The following is a 25,545-nucleotide window of genomic DNA, read 5'->3' as shown; positions in this document are numbered from 1 at the left end:
CTGTCAAGTATCTCAGATCTGCCTGAGCTGTCCTTGGCCACGGCCCCGGTACTGCAGGCAGCAATACGAAGACAGACTGTCTGCTCCACGGGATTGCATCCAGGGCACCCCCAACCTGGAGGGTAAGTCTAAGTTGGGCTGCTCAGGGAGCTGCAGACACAGCTGGAAGTGTTCTTCCTTACATACACATACACACACACTCACACACACACAAACGCACAAACACACGTTCTCGCACACACATACGCTCTCACTCATACCCATCCCACCTTGGAGCACCATGAAGATGCTTGCAGACAGGTTTTTCAATTGCACAATAAACAGGACACCTCACCTGGAACGCTGGATTGGAGAACGTTATCCCCTGTGCGCTCTGCAATCACGATGTGTCTCTGATGAGATCCGTTATAAATGAAGTAAAACTCGGCATCTTTAGGAAGATAAACATTTTTGCCAAACTTCGCATAGACCGTCATCTGCCCCTGAAAAATGAACAAGTCAAGGTATCATCACACTTCCTCTTCCTGGCTCTAAGAAACCACAATAAAAAGGGGCCTGATACAAAACAGGTCCTTTGTAATGTTCATTTCATGTGGGCGAGCCCAAATATCACATATCCTTCTTCCTAACGACAATGTTTTGGACGACAGGGCGATATTTCCTGATCTATTTAAGTATGCGTTTCAGAGCTGGTTTGTTCTGTTCTGTTTTTAAAATTGAAGAAGTTAGAGCATACAAAAGAATTTTTTATTTACTAGATGTGCAATTATGATACTTTGTTGTATTTTACTTTCTTTGAATTCCTACTACCTGATGAACATCATTGCTTGTATTAATTTTTTCCTGCACCTGAGATGCCACCATAGTATAAAGCTTCAAAATAACTATTCTTAGCCATGTCCTTACACTGTACTGGACCACAGTGGCTTGTAAGAACCTTAATTAAATATTCACAAAACATTGCCAAATAAACAACACTATGTGATCCAACACTTGCTGTGCCCTTTCCCACTGCTGTTTCTCTTCTCTGAGGGATTTCTCTGACTTCTTTCTTATCTAGCCTGGCCTCACACTTTCTCTTGAAAGCTTCTGGCTGGCACAAAGCCCTGCTAAATATCCTGGTCCCAAGGAGAGGAGCTGCCAGCCTGGGTCACTGAGGCAAACTCAGAGGAAGGAAGGAAGGAAAGAATGAATGGGCAGCAGGCTAATGCTCCCCAGTATATCATAATCCAGAGGCGGTGTCGGGAAGCTCAATCAGCGCTACAACCAAGGCAGCAGTGATGGATGAGCCCGCCAGATTGTCTAGGGCCTGGAAGGCTTCAAGGATTCGGGATGCTCCCTCCCCTCAACCACAAAAAGGCAATACGAAGGGGGCCTCCAGGGAGCAGGTACATACCACCCAGCTTGTGGGAGTGGCAGGAAAATGGAAACCAGGAGGTGGAAAGGGTCATCCACTTTGGAGGGCCTCCAGAGCTCAGCTCAGTGTGGAGAAGCATCTGGGCTTTTGTGTGCTTGCCCAACAAAAACAAACCCACTCTTCGAGAGTTCCTCAGCCCGTGACAGGAGAGAAAAGTGAACACAGAAAAGCCTCCACAGTCTCCTTAACATCTGTTTGCCTTTGATGATAATTAGCATGGTATTCCTTAGGATATCAAGAGGTAGGTCAATCAGGACCAAAAACAAAATCAGTGTGGACCTCCTCTTTCCAGTAACTACATGGTTGTTCTAGCTAAAATTAAAAATAAACAGGCTATGTTTTCCTAGTGGTTTGCAATCCATCACACACATAAAACATCATCTTGAATCCTTAATAGGAATAAATACACATTGTGGAGTTCTGGAAAAAAAAAAATCCAGTTCACAATTTTGAACTGTCCTTTCTCTCTGTGTGTGTGTACAGGCGTGCACACACAGAAACACATAATCAATAGAAAGTAACATGCCAAGAAAAATCTACCATACAATACCTTCAAAAAAAAAAAAAAAAGAAGTTCAGGAAGAGGATCTGAAAAGCAAAAAACAATAACAAACGTCTGACATGACAGACAGAGGAAACTTAGATGAAATTCCATTTCCTAAAAACAGAAGAACAGCTTGCTTTAGTCATGTTCCCGGTTTCTAAAGAGACTGTTAATTATCCACGGACAAAATCTGAACCAACCTGTTGGTGATACATTTTTGTAATGCTAGAAAATAAACTGTATAAACAGATCAAAGTTTTTCACAGATCACAAGGATATCTAATCTGTATCTGTTCAAAACAACGATCATATTACTACTTTATTTGGTTAGGTGAACCAGGACTACAACTTATGAAAGTGTTTGCAACCCTTTTCAATGCAATACAACTCCAAACAGGAGAGTTTTATAATTCAACTATGCCTCCCTTGCAAGACCATACCAAGCTTTATACTGGTCAAAGAAGATAAATAGCAGTCAGGTCAGAAACAAGACATGGCCATTAAAGAGAGAGCTCAGAAGTCTTAGCACTAAGAATAATATTCAGCAATAAAAAGGGTCTCTCATTTGCTAATCACAAAGAGATCAGAAAGATACGGTGAAGAATATTATGGGAGGAGGAGGGAGGGGATGATACAGGACACGGGTTCGTGCCCCGGTCCGGGAAGATCCCCACATGCCGCGGAGTGGCTGGGCCCGTGAGCCATGGCCGCTGAGCCTGCGCGTCCGGAGCCTGTGCTCCGCAACGGGAGAGGCCACAGCAGTGAGAGGCCCACGTACCGCAAAAAAAAAAAAAGCTAGACAAAGCTCAAAGGAGATTTCAATAAAGCTACCAAGAAGACCAACAGAAGGAATGAGCTACTCATCATGTGCTGAGGAACAAGCACAGCATAAATGATAAGGCACAGGTGACAATTTTTAACTAAGATCGAGGACTTTCTAATCACTGTGGCCATTCAAAATCTACTTTTCTCAAAAGGCCACTAATTTTATTAATGGCAAAGACAAATTCCAATGTACAGATTTCCAGTGTGTCGCCATCATTTCCCCATCTGGATTTAACTGCATACTTTGTTTTAGGCAATTGAAAACCATAAATTTTTGTAAATGAATGTTGGCATCAATATCAGAATCATTCTGCTTTATGAAGAAAAAATAGAGATGTGTTATAACCTTCCTGTCAATTCACTATATTCCAAATTTAAAAAAAAAAAACAAAAAACACTCAGCTACTTCACTGAAACTTCTGGAAACAATAAGAGGCTTAATAGGCAAAATTATCTTCCCAAATTAATCTGCAAATTTAATATACTCTAATTAAAACTGAAACTAAATTTGGCAAATGAAACTCAACAAGCTTACTGTAGAAGTCCATCTGGAAGAATAAATACACAAGACTAGAAACAAAAGTTTTGAGAGAGAGAATAATGTTTGAGCTGTGGGGGGAGGGATCAGACCATCAGAATTCCATGGCAGAATTTCCTGCCTTGGAAATTATGTAATAATAGAGGTGGCATTTCCAATCAGTGGGGAAAGAATGAACTACTCAGTAAATCATTCTGGAACAGTAGCTATCCATCAGGAGCAAACACATTCTTCACACCAAATACTTAAATTCCCAATTAATTCAATATTGAACACAATCCATAAGTGCATAAAATTAGAAAACTGTCTTAAATTTTTCATTTTTGAACAAAATGATAGCAATTAAAGATACCTAAATTTCATCTATACTGACACCACCCTAGTTTATCAACCTTTTAAAATTTTTCCTATTTCCTTCCAGTCTTTGTTCAATGCACAGCTAATTATTACATAGTTATACTCATGGCATAAATACACATATGGTTGTACTTTCCGCCTATCAAAAGCATTTTTCCATGTTGTTACAATTTTTGGCACCATTTTTAATAGCATTCCATCAAGTGTTTGATGTTCCATAATTTACTTAATTTAATCATTCCTCTATTGTACATGAAGGGTATTTCTAGCTTGCTAATATTATAAAAAATACGACAATAAATACTTTCATGTGTATTGTTTTTATGCTTTAAATTACTTTTTTAGAGTAGAATTCCAGAAATGAGGCCAAGAATGGGCACAACTGTCAAGACTGCTTTCCAAAAATGTATCAACTTTCATTACCACCTGTGCTGGTCAAGAGTATCATTTTCATTCCAACTTTGCCAAAACTTTCTTTTTTATTATTTCCTAAGTTGACGGATAATAAACAGTTGCTCATTGATTTAATTCATATTTCTTCCACTGCCACTGAAATTTATTGTCCATTTTTATCAAAGCCTATTACTAAATGGTGCCAGCAATGTTAGTGGCCTGATTAAATTTTGATTTAAAGAATTCTAGTCTTCCCTCTTCTATTTACATCTAAGTTCCCCTTTGTCATAGGCAGGTCAAAATTTTCACTTTCCCAAATGAACCCATTGAGAGAAACATCAAAATCATCCCCTTTCCCCTATTACTTTCTTGTGCCCAAATCAAAAGCACCCAAACACTCCTGTAAAACCACTAACATGGAAAACAGGAATAACAAATGTAAGGTAGAAAACCTAAGTATAATCACACTAAATATCTCTCGATATAAGCACAAACAAAAAAAATTAGGCAAATTAAACCAACATTTTTTACCATCAAGTATCGCCCTAGAGAAATTCTACTTGTAAAAAAATTCTCAAAGATCAAACCTTCTGCTGAAATGCTGTTATCATGTATGGATTTCACCAAAGAAACCAGAGGTATTAAATGTATTTGCCACCATAAACTATTTCATCCAACTCTCCCAGCTCCTCTTCCAATGGCATTTAAAATGGAAATGGACAGTGACCTTGATGTGCATATTCTAAATATTTTTTCATTTATCTACAATGGTCTCTGATTCAAGTTCTCTAATACCCTGAATAACTTGGTGGCTGTATTATCTTGATCACTGAGTATTCTTGTACTAATGTTCTCCTTCCCTCTCTCCCTTTCTTCTCTCTCACCCTCTATAGACAATATATCTGTGTATACTTTGTTGATAACAGCGTCCTTTGCTGGACAACAACCTTAACTAAGTAGTTTCTAAAATACCTGGCATGACAGGCAGTAAACAAATACTATAGTTTCAAATGATGACAAGGAGAACAAAGTGAGCCTTTTATAGTGAGGTTTCTTAATCTGTGGCCACAGAAATAGTCCATATGGGTCTCAGTTGGTCTGCGAACCTCTAAAAATTATGAGCAAAACTGTTTATGTGCATGTGTGTCCAGTTTTCTAAGGAAAGGTTTATGATTTACATCACTTTCTCAAAGGCATCCAAAGATTCAAAAAATGTTATGAACCCTAGTTTTCGTGGTAACAAACAAAAATGGGAACTTAATAAATGCTTTTTATTGATAATTGTCACCTTTTCATATGACAGTAAGACTGTTCTGTTTTCTAAGGTATTCTAGTATTCTACACAGCCTTTATATGGGATGATTTTTGATAGAAGTACAATGAAGGTAAATGCTAATTGACATTAAATATTACAATGAATGTTTCCGAATACATGCCATTAAAACCATTATCATAATATAAATATAGCACGCTAAGTGAACTATCAAATTCAATTTTTTGTTTTTAATATTGGAATCTTGACCTCTTTATAGTAACCAAAAAAAAAAAAAGTTAGTAATTCTACCTAGAGACTTCTCTGCAGAGCACAGTGTGTTGAATATTGTAAGATCCTTAAAAAATAAATTTTAAAGAGATGCTTTGTCCCATGTCATAGGTAAGTGAATAAAAGTACAGGTACTAGTTAGTACCAGCACTAACAGGATCCCAGAGCCAGATGAACAGTATTGGGCTTCTAGCTTTCTGCCCCACCCTCTAAGTTATACTACCTTTACACTCCTCAAGCAAAATTCCAAAGAAAGGGCTGTGGGCACAAATTTTTTTATTTCTAATTACTGTATTCAACTCAAGTATTTCTTTAAAACAAAGTTTGAAAATGCAAAAATTATTTCCTATATGTTGTGTGCACATATATAAATGCATTATCTATAGACATACATATATTATTTTATACGAACAGTATATAAAGTGATTTCTCATGTATTTTCTCATCTTATTCCCACAGTAATGTCTGGGAAGTATTATGATGCTTTTTATTTTATAAATGAGAACACTGATACTACTCTCAGGTCCAGTGTGTGGCAAAGCCACAAATCAAATCTAGATCTTCCTGTTTCAGGCCCAGCACACTTTTCTCCCCAACATGTCATGGTACAAACAGCAAGTACTCAGGTATTAATTGATTTATCTACACCTTTACACTTAACAACATTTATTTTACGTACTGAATACAAGGATTCTCATCCTGAAACCCATGGGTAGATATGGGGTGGAGAGGGAATGGGAGGTAGGAGAAATGTTGCTTAATCCCCATGAAGATATATGCACAGTTTTAAGCATTCATCTGGGGAGAGTGTCTGTCTTTTAACCAGAGATTCCTAGGAGGGTACAAGGAGCATATGATTCAAAAAGGTTAAGAACCGCTGATTTAAAGCATCTTTCGTACAGTGTAAAATATAAAGATCATTAAAATTTATTATCCAAACCAAATCTAAGTCAACAAAATTCAGTTGAATATAAATTGGTTAGATCCAGGGGGAAATATCACAATGTCATTTTTTTTAAGGAAGGTAAACCAAAACGAGCTAAAAGACTTATATAAGAGGTTTCTTCAGAAATAACCTTTGGGATAGAAATGGCTTTTTTTCCCAGACAGGATGAAATAGAGCAGAACAGGCCAACATTCTTGCTGATAACAAGAAAATAAAGACTGAAAAATTGAAAGTAATATTCTTAAATGCATCAGAAAACTATGGAAATGAGAATAAAATATAATAAAAACTCTGGAAAGGGTAGAACCACTCTGAGAGGTTACAGAAGCTAGAAGACAATGGAATGGTATCTTTAAAACAATGAAAGAAAGTAAGTGATGACCATAAATTCCCCACCTAACAAAAATATTCTTAAAAATGAAGCTGAAATTAAATGTTTAAGACACATACGGAGGGAACTCACTGTCAGCAGGCCAGCACTAAAATAATTACTAAAAGAACTTATTCAAGCAAAAGTAAAATGATCTCAAACAGAAACATGAAAATACAAAAGGCAGTGAGGGGACTTTCCTGGTGGCGCAGTGGTTAAGAATCCGCCTGCCAATGCAGGGGACACGGGTTCGAGCCCTGGTCCGGGAAGATTCCACATGCTGTGGAGCAACTAAGCCCATGGGCCACAACTACTGAGCCCGTGTGCAACAACTACTGAAGCCCACACACCTAGAGCCTGTGCTCCACAACAAGAGAAGCCACTGCAATGAGAAGCCCATGAACTGCAACGAAGAGTAGCCCCCGCTTGCCACAACTAGAGAAAGCCTGCGCGCAGCAACGAAAACCCAACGCAGCCAAAACTAAATAAAATTTTTTAAAAATAAAATTAAATAAATAAAAACACGATGAACTATAAATTTTTTTAAAAAGAGGCAGTGAGGCACAATGGAGTAAATATAATTAATACCTAATGTACAAAATAATAATTAAAATGTCATGGAGTTTAAAGTATTTGTACAACTACAATGTCTGACTACAGTAACATACAAGGGAAGTGGAATTAGAGTATCTAACAGTTCTGGAAAAATGTTAAAAGTAATAACTTACTATATTTATAATATGTCAAATCTACATGTATACTGAGAGTAACCACTAACAGAATAGTAAAAGAATGTATGGCTAACAAGTCATAGAGTAAAAAATGAAATAGAAAATAAATAATCAAAAACATGAGACAGGAGAAATTAAGAACGTAAAACGTGTCAAATAGAGAGTTATATGATAGATATAAATCCAACTATATCAGCAATTATATTAAATATAAACAGACTAACTGATCCAAATACAATACTGAGACAGATACGGATTTTTAATTCAAGAGCAGTTACAATACCTATATGTTGCTTACAAGAGACACACTAAAAATAACACAGAAAGTTTAAGTAAAAAGATACACTACGCAACAGTAACCAAAAGTAAGCTAGTATAGCCAAAACCATATCAAAGTAGTTTTTAAACCAAGACATATTACTAGAGAAAGCAGAACTTTTCATCATAAAGTGTAAGTTAAACAAGATGATACAGTATTAAATCTGTATGCACCTAATACAGACATAGCTTCAAAATATATAAAAGAAAAATTGACAAATCCATAATCACAGTGGGAAATTTTAACATGGCTCTCTCAATAGCTGATAGAACAAGCAGACAAAATTGACAAAGATATAAAACATCTGAATTACACAATTACCAAGATTACTAATCAAAAGGAATAATTACCATAAATTAAATGTATACAGTAATATTTATTAAAAAGGCATCCATTATCCAAACCTCTGCATTAAACTCAGTTAAACATAGACACAAGCATAAAAAATTCTTGACGACTTTTACATCTGGTGCAATGATTCACCACTATAGAGTTGAAATAGCCTTTGTTTCTGTAACACAGCTAAATTGAGTGAAAAACAATTCATGACGAAGGTCAGTAAATGACTCTAGATTCCTCACAAGACCAGAAGCAGGCTTTAAAAAGTTGCTTAGCTTACTTCCTTTTAAACTCACTAACTTACTCACAGATTCCATAAAAACATAGAACTCCTAGAAACTGAAAACGAAAACTGATACTTCAAGTAGGTCATAGTAGGAAATATACTGAGTTGGATATAAGAATACTTAAACTATAATCTCAACCCTTCCATTATCCCAATATTTCTTGAAGAATAAATGTCCTGCACTTGGTTCCAAAATAATCAACTGAAAAAATTAAGAATGAAGCAAAACGCTGTTTAATCGTTGGATATCAGTGGGGATTTTAGTCAATAATCAACTAAGTGTGAGTTATCACTGAGACAGCCACCCAAAAATGCTAATTCTGCTCAACCCTACATTGAAGAAAATCTAGTAAGTTCATTAAGAATGGTTATGGTCCGCTCTTCTCTATACCTCTCAGACATACCTGGGCCACGGAATACTTTATTAGAAATATAGACAAAACTGACAACATGTTCAGAGGAAAGTGACAAGGATGCTGCAGGGACACAGAAACCATGCTGTCATATGAGGAACAATTGAAGGAACTGGGACTGTTTTGCCAAAGGAGAAAAGACTCATGATTAAACGGTCACTGTCACAAATATCTGAGGGTCTGCCATGCAGACAAGGGATTACACATGTTCTGCAGGCCCCCGGGGGAAAGCATAAAACAATGGAGGGAAGGACAGGGCACAACACAGAGTTCAGTTCCACAGTGAGAGCCTTCTAAGGATCAGAGATGTCCAAAGATGACTTGGATTACTTCAGCTTAGGAGGAATAAGCACTACCAGGAGATGGTGGCTTTGATTTTTGTTTTTGTTTTGCTTATTTGTTTATGCTAAGAGAATGGGGCTAACTATCTAGACTTGAAAGTCTAGAATCTGTCACACCATGTATATAATTCTACATTAACAGCTTCAATATAAAAAAAAAATGGGAGGTCTAGATAAGTGGTGTTTGGGATTTGTCTAATTTCTCCCTTATTTTTTTGCTTTGGTTTATTTCCTAGCTCCTTGGATTGATGATTAGTTTATTTTCACTCTCTGCATTGGTGGTCTTCAAACTGAAATCAGGGGACGCACAGGTTCTAATGGAGGAATGTTGGGGCTTTACAAACTTTCCTTTTACATTTCATTTTGGAAAATATGTTTTCAATTATATTTACATCTAAAAAGATTGCATTCACTTAAATGTATTATCTACCAAAAGTTAATACACTGGAGAAGACTTGAACTGCTAGGCTAAGTCATTGCTCTCATTGAATTAATAAATGTAATAAATTTGAAAAATATAGTTATGATAAAGTTTGTATCAAGTTTATACATCATTCTCCATAATACTTTGTGTGGGGGAAAAAAAAAGATTTCTCCTTCAAAAAAAAAGTTTCAGCACCTTTATTTAGGGTCTCTAAGGCCCCTCTGACTCTAGGACACTCTCTGCTATATAGTCTATATTGGAAAATAAAGTCCTATTAGCTCATTTTATATTTCATAGCTCAAGCTTTACATTCACAACACGGTAAACACTACGTTTCCCCAATTTCATATTCAGGTTGAACCCATGCAGACAGTAATGTCACATGGTTATTTCTAACATTGAAGTCTACAGATTTATGTCAAACCAAGTAGTGTCTGAAGGTCAGTGTAGGTCAGCTGACAGGACTGAACATACCATACCAAAACCAAGGCTACCAGTAATACAAGAAACCTTAAGTCTCCATAAATTGATCTCTCCTAAACAAAGAACTGTGACATGCCACCTGTATTGTTATGTCAGGGTGGACCACAGAGCTCCTGCATTCCACAGGAAATCCCTCTCATTTGGGCACAAAGGAAAGGAGCCCTTTGCCCCTCTCATCTGGCCAGCTGTGCCAGAACACCCCTTCTAACCTCTCTCCCCAGTGCACACAGGCACACACTCACGCACACACGCAGAGAGAGACACACACACAGGCCATTCTTAAATAAGAGCGCGGAAGATTCTGCAGAGTAACGACCCATGCAAGATAAAAGAATCAGAGAATTCTCACTAAAAGAAGCATAGGTTCAGAAATTTATAAAATATACAGCTCAAAGAAACGCGTCTGGATCAAAACCCTGACTTCACCAGTGAGGAAACTGAAGGCCCACAACAATAGGTGACCTGTTCTGGGTCCCATCACACAGCAGACCTCAGGCCAGAGCCCATGTCTTCACCCTCCATCCAATCCTCTTCCCACTGCTCCAAGCTACAACCTCTGACCCTCAACTGAATCCTACTCCTCCCCGAAGGACTGGCAAGAATCTTTACGGAAACAAGTTAGGATCAGAAGCAAACTCTCCCGATGTCCCCTACCCCCACTATATCCATATCCCTCCATCCTCCTGTCTCTTCTCATCCTAGACCCCCATCACCTTTGTTCAACCAAAGAGCGTTCTCAGGGCCTGCTGCTCTTCTCCTGACTCTTTTCCTTCTCAAATGGGAACAAATGCAGGTAAAAGCCAGCTCAGTCACAGAATGGAAAGCATGAAGCCACAGAAACCAGAGAAGCAGGACAATGAAGAAAGAGCATCCGGAGACCAAGATCAGCCTCAGCTCCCACAGAGTGGATGGGAAGCGAGGAAAGAAAAAGACTCAAAAGATGAGGGCTCAGTGGGGAGGGAAAGGAAGAAACAGCAGCAGCGGCAGGCTGAGGAGGGATGACAACGGAAGAGGACAAATGGCTAGAAAAACAAAGCAACGTGGAATTTAATTGAAAAGGGCAAGAAAGATAGAAAATGGATAAATGAAAATGGGCAGAAGACAAATATCCACCCTACCAGGAACTACAATCTGGAAACACCTTTGTAAAAAGAAGGGAGGTGGAGGGAAGGACCTAAATTTTGGCACCTGCAAAGAGCATTTCATCTGATCAAAATCAACTAAGGGCAAAAGAAACACTACAGAATGTGTATTTTTGGGCTTCCCTGGTGGTGCACTGGTTGAGAGTCTGCCTGCCGATGCAGGGGACGCGGGTTTGTGCCCCGGTCCGGGAAGATCCCACATGCCGCGGAGCGGCTGGGCCCGTGAGCCATGGCCGCTGAGCCTGCGCGTCTGGAGCTTGTGCTCCGCAACAGGAGAGGCCACAGCAGTGAGAGGCCCGCATACCGCAAAAAAAAAAAAAAAAAAAAAAAGAATGTGTATTTTTGTGACACATCATCAAAGGGGGAGGGTGTGTTTTCAAACTACTCACATCCAACTACTTGTCACACCCCCACTCTAGTAATTCCATCTTTCCTATGTCACGTACAACAATGTAGGGAGAAGGGAGGACACACTTAGAGATTGCTTTCCCATTCTCCCTTAGAATCGACAATGGCTTTAGAATGCGAGAGCCCATTTTTCTGGCCTTGTCCTTTTTTGCCCCTTACTTAGGATTCTCTCTGAATCTTCAGGTCAACTGTTCAGGGTTCTTAGCCAGTGAAAAAACAGTACCTACATCCAGAACTGCCATGTTGGCTTCATCAGAGGTACCATTCAGCCAAAAGTCAACTGGAGTCTCCTCCCTCTTCCTTACTCGGCACCAAGTGCAGCAGGACCAGCACAACGTTTGGAGCAACACACACAGAGAACCAATCCGAAAAGGCTGAGCATGCAATTAATCTTGTTCAGAATAATACCTTCCATTTCCCTAGTGCTTCACTGTTCACAAGGCGTTTGTGCGTGCTACCCTACTTGAACCTCACAAGCCCCAGAGACACAGACAGATGAGAGACTGGCCCAGGACCCACCAGGTAGCCAGAACCAGCCCCTGTGTCTCCCCATACATTCAGGCCTTCATTCCAGATAGGTACTGAGTGTCGACTAAGTGCTGTGGCTAAAACAAATCACCTACCCCAGGGGTCCCCCACACAGCAGGAGGTGAGTGGCGGGCAACCAAGGGAAGCTTCTTCCGTATTTACAGCCGCTCCCCATCGCTGGCATTACCACCTGAGCTCCGCCTCCTGTCAGATCAGTGGTGGCCTTAGATTCTCATAGGATCGCAAACCCTACCGTGAACTGCACATGCAAGGGATCTAGGCTGCGCGCTCCTTATGACAATCTAATGCCTGATGATCTGAGGCGGTGATGCTGGCACCGGGGAGCGGCTGCAAATACAGATTGTCATGAGCAGAGAGGTTTGACTGCACAGAGACCATAATAAATCAATTGCTTGCAGACTCATATCAAAACCCCATCAGTGAGTGGCAAGTGAAAACAAGCTCAGGGCTCCCACTGATTCTGCATTATGGTGAGTTGTGTAATTATTTCATTATATATTACAATGTAATAATAATAGAAATAAAGTGCACAATAAATGCAATGCACTTGAATCATCCTGAAACCATCCCCCCCACCCCTGTCCGTGGAAAAACTGTCTTCCATGAGACCAGCCCCTGGTGCCAAAAGAGTTGGGGATCGCTGACCTACCGTATCATTCTAGTGGGGAGACAGACACAATGAACAACTAAGTAAGCCCCTGATATGTGAGCGATTAGGAGGACCGAATAAAAATAAGGCGGGGTAAAGAGAGAGATGTTTTAGATAGGACAGCAGTAGGATATTCTAATAGAGACCTGAACAGAGTAAGAGAGTGAGACTTGCGGATGTGAAAGAGCATTTCAGGTTGAGGACCAGCACGGGCAAAGGCCCTGAAGTGACATGTGCCTGGAGTGTTTCGAAAACACCAAGGAAACCTGCTGGTTGAAGCAGAAGAGGAGGGAAATGGGAGACAAGGTCAGGGGTAAGTAAAGGTCACTGTAAGGACCTGGGTGTTAACTCTGCAGTGGGAAGTTGTTGCACAGTTCGGGGTAGAAAGGTGACAAGATCAGAACTTCATTTTAAAAGAATCACTTTGGCTGCTTTTTTGGGAATAGACCATGATGGGACAAGGGGGGCTGAAACCAGAGAGGCCCACTGCAGGAACCCGGGCAAGAAACGATTGACATTTTCTGCCCTCTCGTAGAGGTTCTTCCAAGAGCAGGAAAATATACCAGTTTCCCAGGAGACAACACCCTTATTCAGCTCTGCTTACCACGGACTGCAGCAGCCCCAAAAGCCCTGTGCCACTGAGAAGATGGGGCCACAGGGCAGAAATGGACACTTTCCATTGTGTGAAAGTAGGCAGTTATTCCAGGGCCCTTGTGAAAGTGCTGGCTTGAAACCCCAGTCCTTCCTTCCATTTCTTACAGACAGATGATGGACAGATGGGAGGAAGAGAGAAAGAACTCCCATTTACCCCTCTGCTGGCATTTATCAATCAGCAATTTACAAATTCAGATGACCAAACAGTACTTACAGTCAAATGGCTTTTCAATCTGAACATGAAACAGCTTTGATCATTCGCTAACTCTAACCCAAACTTCTGTGGTATATAAACTTCTGGTTTTTCATAGGGCCAACTATAAACATTCAATGGACAAATATAACCTAATATGCTTTACAAACCTTACTGTGACAGACGCCTAGTTGCAGATACTTCACCATCGTTCAAGCCCCCACCATAAAGATGTTATTGAAGTCATCTCAGGAAAAAGAGTCAGACTTTGTTTTAATTCACAGTGAGTATGAAATTTCTCACTCCTGGACATGGAAATTCAATGTGAAAACAGTAGTATTTACCGATTTATTCACTGAGGTTGCTTAGGAACCCATAAGGATAAAAATGGCCATCACAGGATCCCTTTGTGTTTTAATTTATAGTACCGGGCATTTGAACGTACCAGGCACCATGCTAAGTGAATTATCTCATGAAATCCTTACAACCACCCTTTGAGGTAGAAACCATCAACTCCATTTCACAGATGAGGCAACCAAGGCTTTCAGAGGTAAAGTACTCTGACCACAGTGATCTGGAGCAGATTCAGGTGCAGAATCTGGAGGTTCAAGCCCATCTCTGCTAGGTAGACTCTGCTTCCCACCTAACTCCTGGCACATCCTGCCACTGTGCTCAGCACTGCATCACCTGGAAGCAGTGCCTGGCCCACTGCGTTGACTGACAGTCACCCCAGACATAACTCAATGGGGTCTTAACAAGCTACATATGAATGTACTTTGAGTACTTAGAAGGAAAGACTCGTGTTCAAGGAACATGAATATTGTGACCACTTTTGAATTATTTTATTCTCTTTTCTCCCTTCATATAACTAACACCTGATGTGTGCCAAGCACAGATGGTAAGAAGACAAGACCTGACCCTTACCTTCACAGAGTTCGTGGTCTGGTAGGCAGAGAAAAGCTTAAACACCCAAGTCAGGACCAGGGGTCCCTGCAGAGATGGGAGCAGGAGTAACCAAGTCCGCCTTGCAACACTGGGAAAGACTTACCAGAGGATGAAAGGGACTTTGTCAATGGAAGGGAATTCCAAGTAAAGACTGGGTATAGAACAGTTCCTGGGGGTTTACAGAGGCCGGAGGTAGAGAGCAGGGCCAGAGGGGAAGCTGGACATGAAGGCAGAGGCCAGCTCACAGAGGGCTTGGAGGACAGGGATTCACCGGAGGGATTCTGAGCAGGGGAGGGACACATCAGATCTGCATTTGATCTAGGGGACAGAGGTGGTCACACCAGAAAGGACACTGTGGAGGCTGGCCTTTCTTGGAGTACAGTCTCTTTCACAGTACCCTATGGCTCCATAATTTCTAAAGAGTACTTAAGATAACCCTAGAAGGTAGAAAAACATGGGTTTGGGTCAACGCAACTGACCAGGTAGACAAGAGACGCTGGTCTGGTAATTCTTTAGAGCGAGGAAGGCAAAGGTTGATTGTGAGGCCTCTAGGGTTAAGGCAGACCTGGGTTTCAATCTCAGCTGCCTCAGCTACCTAAACTGTGAAATGGGGATAAATACAGAACCAACCTATATTATGGGATAGGTAGGACTAAATGAAGTCAAGTGTACTGATACTTGCCCAGCACCTAACACTTAAGTGCTTAATAAATAAACTAACTAGCTGTTAATATGATAGTACTAAAAACATTATTAGTTAGCATTCTTAGTTCACTGAAGAAACATTGAATACCTAGTGTGTGTTGAGCTCTTTCCTCCATTTGGAGGTATAGTGTCCTCATTCTGCAGATGAGGATAGTGTACCCAAAAGGCTAAATTATTTCACCGTACTTACTATGACCCTCTCCAATTCCTCTTAGAGGCAGCAACAGGATCCAAAGAAATAAATGTAGAAAGGTAAAATAAGCACTGTACATCCATTTAAAAGATTTCATATTTTATCAATGAAAACTCTCTCTACTTCAAAACGGTCTTCCCTCTAAACTGCAAGGAAAAAAAAAAAAAAAACGAAAGGCATTTTTATCCTAAAGATAATTCACTCTAACAGTTTGGAAAAGTAATATCAGTTATTCATTCTTCTGGACCTGGACGCTACTACTGTCTGTTTACAGGTCAACAAACAGAGCACTCATTTTCAAGGATCTTAACCAAATATCTGGCAATTCTGGGTCCCACGGGACCTAGATTTGCCTTTGTCACTGACCTATCCTTTTTTGTCTAGGTCTAGGCAGTATCTTACACACAGGACTCAAAAGGTTAAATGAAAAGAAAGTCCATTTCTGTAAAGCAAAAGAATCATTTCGTACTGTTTGTTGATTCCACTGTGATCTTTCATATACCACTTTTTTCTTAATCCAAAGTAAGATAGTTTCATACTCCATTCATCACGTATTAAGCCCTTATTAGAATACATTCCACACACTGTTCTAGGAACAACAGAGACATGAGTGAACTGAGCAAACCCCTGATTGCATGGAGAAAATATCAGATAACGCTGAATGATGCCAAGTGCCTAGGGAGTTATTTTAGACTGGGCAGTCAAGGAGACCTTTGAGAGGCAGGGCATGGAAACTGAGATTTGAATTGCAAGATTTGCAAGTTATTTTAATGAAAGAAGAGAAAGGAATAAGAATGGAGTGAAAGGGAAGGAAACAAAGGATAGGTCAGTGAAGAAAGCCAATCTGTTGGAAACAATCAATGAAGGCTTTGTCCCTAGGCCCAAACACAGGTCTGAAATGATGGGGAGCTGCTCCAGTACCTTACACTGGGTAACAGGTAAGTAGGAAAGTAAACCTGGCCAGTGTTAACAGAGACACCCTGGAAGCTCGTTGGTGTAACACAATAAAAGTTCATTTCTTGCTCACATAACAGCCCCATGCAGATACTGCTGCTTGGGTGACTTTCCTCCAAGTAGCTTTCAGGGACCCAGGTTCCTGCCATCTTGTGGCTCTGCCACCAGCAACACTTGGCTTCCAAGTGACTCTGCTCTATTCCAGCCTGAAGGAGGAAAGAATATGGACCACCACAGCTGTCCAGGCTTGAGCCTGGCTCCTAACTCCTGTCCCATTCCACCGGTAAGGCCTCAGCTACCGAAAGTAACTGGAAAATATTGTATAGCTGTGTATCCTAGAGAAGGTTTGGTTATTGGCTTAATATCTGCCACAGGCTCTGGCACAATGAGTGATTCCTAGAGAACATCTAAGAGCTAACAGTGTCACTAAGTCCCAAGCTCAGTTTAATGAAAATTGAATACCACACTTCCAAAAAAAAAAAAAAAATCTAAGAGAGGCAAGAGTTGGGGATTGTGTTGAAAGTAAATGATGGCTCAGCAATGCCATCATACTCACATGGCTCTTTTCTTTTCTTTTTAATATTTATTTATTTTTTATTTATTTATTTAGGCTGCACCAGGTCTTAGTTGCGGCATGCGGGCTCTTAGTTTCGGCATGTGGGATCTTAGTTGCGGCATGCAGACTCTTAGTTGCAGCATGAGAACTCGTAGTTGCGGCATGCATGTGGGATCTAGTTCTCTGATCAGAGATCGAACCCGGGCCCCCTGCGTTGGGAGTGTGGATTCTTACCCAGTGGACCACCAGGGAAGTTCCTCACATGGCTATTTTCAAAAGCACATTCTGCCTGCCCCTGTCTGTGTGTCTTTGTCTCTGTCTCTCTCTCTCTGTCTCACACACACACACACACACACACACACACACACACTCTCTCTCTCTCTCTCTCTCTCTCTCTCTCTCTCTCTCTCTCTCCCTCAACAATTTTACCCCAAACATAGTGCCAAAAGTTATACTTCTGCAAGTGTTCCTTAATTCAGGAAAAAAAAGGAGCTGGGAGAGAACAGCTTCATCAATAAAGAATTGATTACATAATAAAGGAAAACTGCATTATTTTAAACGTTGTTGCAAATGATAAAGGAGATTTCTGACACCAAACATTAAATCATGCCACTTAGGTATTACCCCGAAAGTACAGCATGCACAACTAATGGATGCTAGAAGTTTTCCAGAGGTACACGACTTTATAATTTACCTGTCAGAGAGGCAAAACATTAATTCTCATTCCAGGACTACTCTATCCTTTAAAAACAACAGTTCAAAGAGGAGTTCGCTGGCCACGTGGTAATTGGGGGCTCCCCTCAAGTACATGACCACACAGAAACCTGTCAGCTACTCTGCTGACTGTGCCAGTGTCCTCAGTGCTTCTTCAAACCCAAATGAGCACTCAACATTCCACAAGATCCTTTCTCTGAAAAATTCTTTAATAGCCAAGCAAAAGCATGCCCCCAAGACTTATGATGATTTGTGTTTTTAAAGACTTCTGGCTAACTGAAGAAATCCTTAAATGAGAGTAAGCCCTGAAGTTATCTCATTCCTAACAGGATAGACAGACTGTGTTTGGGGTTTTTTTTTTTTAAGTTTGTACCGCTTAATCCCCTACCCCTCCAATGCCCCTCCCCCCGCCACTGGTAACCCCTAGTTTGTTCTCTATACCCACGGACAGACTCTGTTTTTTAACTGGTTATACCCTGCTTCCAAATTACACACCTTCAAAACCTTTTGACCATATAAGGAAAGCACATGTAACTCTCCCTAAGTCAGTGTAAACATGTTCCCAATAATCACAGAAATTAAAGCATTCCCACTGAAACCCAATTTGCTACATTTTGAGCATACGGAGCACACAGTTGCTAAAAATGGACTATTCTTGTCATAGAGAACATCAAGAGTTTTCTACAGTTCTGGATGAGAGGATCTGTGGCATTTTATTTTAAAGCTTCAAGGCAAGGAAGGGAAAAAAATTAAAGAATTTCAATGGATTACTACAATAAAAACAATGCAGTTCAATCATACAAACTGTTCCAAAGACATCCAAGATGCTGGTCTTTAACTATCTGACAAAAGACTCAACACGGACTAAAAGATCAAAAGATTCTAAACTGGTGCTTAATTTTTAGGGTAACCTCAAGAATTGATTTCTCGTTTTCAAGTCTAAAGTTTTAAACCACTGAAAACGTCAATCTTTAAAAAACTTCCTCTTCATAGCAGATACTTTTAACCCGTACTGATAGGAGGTTACATCCATTATAAAGTCAGCAAGCAGTCCACTGGATGTGTTTTCTGAAAAAAATACTTTCATTTCCTTTATTTTGCCTAAAAGGTACCTACTGATGCCAAGTAACACTGGAATCAGCAAGGTGAGCAAGAGGTACACTGTACACCACTGTTAGGAGATACATTTAATCCTTACAATAACATTGCAAGATAGTTTTTTTTTTGTTTTTTTTTTTGTGGTACGCGGGCCTCTCACTGTTGTGGCCTCTCCCATTGCGGAGCGCAGGCTCCGGACGCACAGGCTCAGCGGCCATGGCTCACGGGCCCAGCCGCTCTGCGGCATGTGGGATCTTCCCGGACCGGGGCACGAACCCGTGTCCCCTGCATCGGCAGGCGGACTCTCAACCACTGCACCACCAGGGAAGCCCTGCAAGATAGGTTTTGTAATTCCTATTTTATAAATGAAGGAAGTGAGACTCGGCACAAGGTAGAAGGTCACGGCTGGGACTTGGATTCAGGTCTATCTACTGCTTGCTATTATTTCAAGATCAAAACAATTACGATTGCATAACTGGTTTGTAGGTATTTACATGCCCCCCAAAAGACAAGCCCCTAACTCCTGAAGTTCCTCTCTGAAACTAAAAGAAATTAGCCCACACAATCGGGGTGAAACTGGCTGCTTACTGTAATGTGCTCACCTCATTGAAGAGAGGAGAGTGTTTGCCTCCATAATAACAGAAAGCAGCAGCTCGCCTAACATGTGGTCAGTGACCAAGCAAACGAGAAACTGAACACATTCTGACCACGTACTGAAATAAAGGGTGAGGCTATAATGAAGAATACAAATTAAAGGATGATGATCTAAATGACTTTTAGAGACAGAAAACCTGGAGAATGAAAAATGTCCAACAATTATTCAGACTGTTGTCCTTCAGACAAGAAGACCCAGCCAACCAATCTGAATATTTCAATCGGTTTGACAGTAGATACCTAGAGTGAATACTGCAGCTCCCTGAAGCAGAATCTGCAGACAGTCCTCCTTTACCCCAGGGGATATATTCTTGAAAATACAATCAGCACTGTGCACGGTCATCCTCATTATTAGAGAGAGCATCATGTATCACCATCCCTCCACTGATCTGCCAAGCCCGGTTCTAACTGCTTTCAACATATTAACTCATGTGATCCCACAATGAGCCTTCAGGGTAGGTGTTCTAGTATAATCCCCATTTGACAAATGAGGAGAATGAGGCAGAAGTGCTTGGATAACTTACTCAAGGTCACACAGCCTATGAGGAGGCTGAGCCAGGCAGTCTCTTAATAGCTAAGTCCTCAGACAGATGCCGGTTCGGCCCACTGGCAATCCTTACATGCTCCTCCCCTGAGGCCAAAACATGCCTCTAGCTGCACATAATTGTGGCAATATTTATGAAGCCCTATATAACGTCCAGGGCTTTCTGCCATTTCCTAATTTTCTGCTCATCTTTCTTCTCCAGTTCTTTGACTGCACCCTGAACTGCTGTAAAATTCACATTTTAACACCAAGCACCATACTCTTCTTCTGTTTCTGGGGGCAAGTTCACACACCTTTGGTCAACCATCCTGCCTCAAAACTGCTCATTTAGGGGCTTCCCTGGTGGTGCAGTGGTTAAGAATCCTCCTGCCGATGCAGGGGACGCGGGTTCGATCCCTGGTCTGGGAAGATCCCACATGTCGCAGAGCAACTAAGCCCATGTGCCACAACTACTGCAGCCCACGCGCCTAGAGCCCGTGCACCGCAACGAAGAGTAGACCCCACTCGCCACAACTAGAGAAAGCCCATGCACAGCAAAGACAACCCAACACAGCCAAAAATTAAAACAAACAAATAAATAAAGTTATTTTAAAAAACAACAAAAAAACAAAAAATAAACTACTCCTTTAAAACACAAGAAAAATGGTGGAAAGAACAGCCATAGAAAACATGACTTGGGCTTCCCTGGTGGCGCAGTGGTTGAGAATCCGCCTGCCGATGCAGGAGACACGGGTTCGTGCCCTGGTCCGGGAAGATCCCACATGCCGCGGAGCAACTAAGCCCGTGAGCCATGGCCGCTGAGCCTGTGCGTCCGGAGCCTGTGCTCCGCAACGGGAGAGGCCACAACAGTGAGAGGCCCGCATACCGCAAAAAAAAAAAAAAAAGAAAACATGACTTGCAGAACACACTTGCCAGAGTTGCTTGGCAGCTCACTCCCTGCCTGGTCTCATCAGGATTTCCCAGTGGGAACCTTCCCCTTGGCTATAACTCTCAGGACCCTGTGTTCAGCGTAGGGTGGGCACTAGTCTCTGTGGCTAAGAATATTCCTTAGCATTCTGAACAAGAGGGGAAAATATTAACCTTTCCACTTATCTTAACTCTACATGATAAGTACAAAGAAGGCTTTGTAGTACATTGCGCACTGCACTTTTTCCAATATTTCATAATTTAAAACCGTTTGAAGTTTTTAGTAATAGATTTACATATCACATCTGACTTGAAAGAAAAATCGAATTTTCAGACTTGCAAAGCTAAGGAGCTGATCCGAGATCTGTAGAGATACCACAAAGGGAAGCCAACAATTGTGACCCATGATTCAATAGCAACTGGCCCAACCATTTCTTTAGTGCATTGAGACAAAACAAATAATTGTTTTAAGACTGAGAAGCCTTCCCGAAACCAAGCAGGGCTCTATCCTGTTCTACATGTTTACTACTGGCTTCAATGAAGGCATAAATGTCCTTATCAAATTTACAAATGGCAGGAGCAAAGTTGGGAGGATCAGTGATTATAAATCAAGATTCAGAAAGAGCAGGGCTGGGCTTCCCTGGTCGCGCAGTGGTTGAGAGTCCACCTGCTGATGCAGGGGACACGGGTTCGTGCCCCGGTCCGGGAGGATCCCACATGCCGCAGAGCGGCTGGGCCCGTGAGCCATGGCCGCTGAGCCTGCACGTCTGGAGCCTGTGCTCCACAACGGGAGAGGCTGCAACAGTGAGAGGCCCGCATACCGCAAAAAAAAAAAAAAAAAAAAAAAAAAAAAAGAAAAAGAAGAGCAGGGCTAACACTAACAAGAGGAACTTCCCGACTATCAATGAAAGTATTATACTTAGAGAAAACTCAGCAGCCTCACAGAGGACAGAAGAGGACCAGATAAACACCACTGATGTGAGAGGATCTAGAGGTTTAAGATGGCAGCAAGCTCAGGACAGTTATCAGTGTCACACAGCTGCCCAAGCAAGCTAAGACCACCTGAGACTGAATGACAGTGTCCAGAACAAGGGAGGTAAGAGCACCATTTTCCTCTGCATGAGCAGAGCCTGCCAGAGTTTTCTGTTTAATTAGAGGCACCATGTTTTAACTGGATGGTGAGAGCAACCAGGGTGATAACAGCTCTCAAACCCACATCAAGTCAAGAAAGGCTGTTGAAGATGAATGGATAAAGAAGATGTGGCACATATATACAATGGAATATTACTCAGCCATAAAAAGAAATGAAACTGAGTTATTTGTAATGAGGTGGATAGACCTGGAGTCTGTCATACAGAGTGAAGTAAGTCAGAAAGAGAAAAACAAATACCGTATGCTAACACATATATATGGACTCCAAGAAAAAAAAAAAGTCATGAAGAGATTAGTGGTAGGACGGGAATAAAACACAGACCTACTAGAGCGTGGACTTGAGGATATGGGGGGGGAAGGGTAAGCTGTGACGAAGTGAGAGAGGGGCAGGGACATATACACACTACCAAATGTAAAATAGAAAGCTAGTGGGAAGCTGCCGCATAGCACAGGGAGATCACCTCTGTGCTTTGTGACCACCTAAAGGGGTGGGATAGGGAGGGTGGGAGAGAGGGTGACGCAAGAGGGAAGAGATATGGGAACATATGTATATGTATAACTGATTCACTTTGTTGTAAAGGAGAAACTAACACACTATTGAAAACAGTTATACTCCAATAAAGATGTTAAAAAAAAAAAAAAAGAACAACAACAACAAAAAAAGGCTGTTGAAATTGGGGGTTTACTCTGGCAAAGAGAACACTTAGTGGGGAGGCATGAAAGCTGTTCTCAAACTTTTGAAGGATTATGTATAAGAACAGAGTTCTCATACAATGGCTCAGGGACAAAACTAAAACCAATGAAGAGAATTACCAAAGACAAATGTTAGACCACAATTTAAAATTATTTATAATAATTTAAACTGTCCAAATATGGACTCTCTTCTTTATGAGGTAAAGAAGTTTCCACAATTAGAAGTGTTTAAAGAGGGTAGAGGGCCATCGTTCCTCTTGTCAGAAAGAATTCCTACACCTAAGATTCCATAATGAAAATGGTTCAAACTTGCACTGGACTTTTTCCCTTTGCTGATACTCAGAGAATCACAAAAGCACAGAGTAGAAGTGGTCACAAAAGATTTCATGCACTCCCCCTAATTCTGAGGAGAGATACAAATCAAATGCAGCACAAAGATCACTTTAAAATTTTTCCTTTATATGTCTCCAAGAAAAGATTTCCCTCTCTTCTTAGCATTCCCATAGTCCTAGCTTTTCAGGAAGTTCTTCCTGATGTCTTGATTTTCTCCTGCTCCAATTATACTAGTTCACATGGATACCAAAATGGGCTCTGTAATGATCATGGCAGGAAAACATTTGACATAAGAACATATGAATTAGTAAAGAAAAAATATTTCCAAAGAAAAAATAATAAGCAATGAACCTGTAAATGTTTCTAATCTCTAAATGCCAAATGCCATTCAGAACAGTTCTAAAATCCATTACAAGACTAGTTGACATACTTTCATTTCTGAGTGCAAACACTGACCTCCTTGTATAAGAGCTCTGCTGTTCTGTTCAGACCCAGCTTTCCATCTCTAAGCAGAAAAAACAAAACTGAAACTTAATGTGTTTAGATTAAAATCACTCAAAACTGAGGGGAAACTACAGTTGGGTAGCAGGAATACAGGACAGCCTTCAAAGACTAGTGACATTAAGTACTTACAAATGCCTCGCTCGCTTAAAAGGTATTAAAATCCAATTAAATGAGACATGTCATTTTCTCCTCTCTTTAGGAACTAGATAAGTTGCCCAAGTACAAAGCCACCTTGAAACACTGCTTAGCGTAGGATTCCAGCTGCCCTTATTCCTAACTACTTACACTGTGCTTAGTAAATTCATCACATACTGCGTTGATACACTCCTGCACCAAACTAATTTGCCTACTAGTGAACCAACCAATTTCCCATTAAGATGCTTTAGTTCCCAGTTAACTGGAAGGCATACATTCTAGACTCTCTTTAACTGCTTCTCTAACAAAGATAAAACCAAAGCCAAGCTCTAGATCAACTCTTTTAAAAGAAATTATTGTTCCTACTACTACTGCTGAGTTTTAGGTAATATGTCCACAAGCAAGATAACAAATTACTATCTATATAACTTGGATTTTGTTTAGAGGTTAGCTGGCCATACCTAGTAGACTGGGAATTCAGAGCCCAGATGCTCCAGAGGACTTCCTTTCCATTCTCAGACTAAACCATGGGCTCCTCTGTTCTGGGCTGGCAATGAGTCTTTTCCCCTATGCGAAGGTGCACTGGTACACATGCACACTTTCTTCCCTGGTTAAAATGTGAAGGGTTTGGGCTTTGCAATCAAGCTCATGCCAATGGGGGAAGAACTCACATTGTCCAAGTCAGTCACCTTGGTTACTAGATTAACAATTGATTCTAATTTAGTGCTTTCTTAATAAAGAAATACGTATTCTGAAGTTGAGGCCTGGCAGAAGAAAGGGTGGGTGCTTAAGAAAGGGTTGCCAGATATCCAAAATGGTAAGCAAGTCTTTAAATTCTTCTCAGATCCTTTTTCTGCTCCTCATTACCCAGCCAAATATCGTTATTCTACTCTTTAGAGAACCACAAAAATACACCTGACATGCCTAGGGCTTTGCAAATCAGGCATGTGAATGAATGTACGTCTCCTCACAAGAATACACCTAGTCTTCCCAAATAGCAAACGCACTGATTATCTCAGTACAGAGACCCCACCTGACTCAGTAATGCAGGTAGCATATTAAAAAAAATAATAAAGATCTTTAGTTATCAGCTGGTTATTTACTATATGATAGTCTCTAACCTCAATTTCCTAATTTACTTAAGAAAAATAGTGCAAATTATCTAATGAAAGTGAAAAATGATAATATTCTTACAGTCACCATTTAAAGCATTGTTAATAGCTACTGAGTTTACCCAAGGGGGAAAATAAAGCAGAATGAACCAAAATTTTATTCATACCCACATTCCTCAAACCTAAAGGGTACAGCCACACACAGGCAATCGGACATATTAGTTTCTAACTGTTCTTAAATAAATTTACATGTTATAGTGCTACGCTAATATGATTAGGCCTGTGCAAACATCTACAACTAATAATTCTAAGTTCCTCTGTACCAAAATACCTCCTATATCAGTCTGCCATGATTTATGATACTATCTTCAAATTTACTTCTTGGATATTACTACATCATTAAAAATTATGATAAATAATATTTAATGATACAAAAATACTTGTGAAGTAAACAATAGGTCACAAAACAATAGATAAATAACA

General features: G+C 40.6%; 1 protein-coding gene across 4 annotated transcripts in view; it reads right to left on the bottom strand.

The window, feature by feature from the left end:
• ARHGEF28 (Rho guanine nucleotide exchange factor 28) overlaps positions 1–25,545 on the bottom strand; it is a 330,335-nt gene that overhangs the window by 191,199 nt on the left and 113,591 nt on the right. For all 4 annotated transcript variants that reach the window (XM_067031143.1, XM_067031144.1, XM_067031142.1 and 1 more), the window contains one exon: positions 335–482. In XM_067031143.1, the coding sequence (XP_066887244.1) occupies positions 335–482 (148 nt within the window). The remainder of the gene's footprint in view (positions 1–334; positions 483–25,545) is intronic.

This window comes from Kogia breviceps, chromosome 4 (assembly GCF_026419965.1).
Source record: "Kogia breviceps isolate mKogBre1 chromosome 4, mKogBre1 haplotype 1, whole genome shotgun sequence".
Lineage (NCBI taxonomy): Eukaryota > Metazoa > Chordata > Mammalia > Artiodactyla > Physeteridae > Kogia > Kogia breviceps.
Note: the sequence above shows the minus strand (reverse complement) of the source record. Positions and strands in the feature narration are given on the sequence as shown.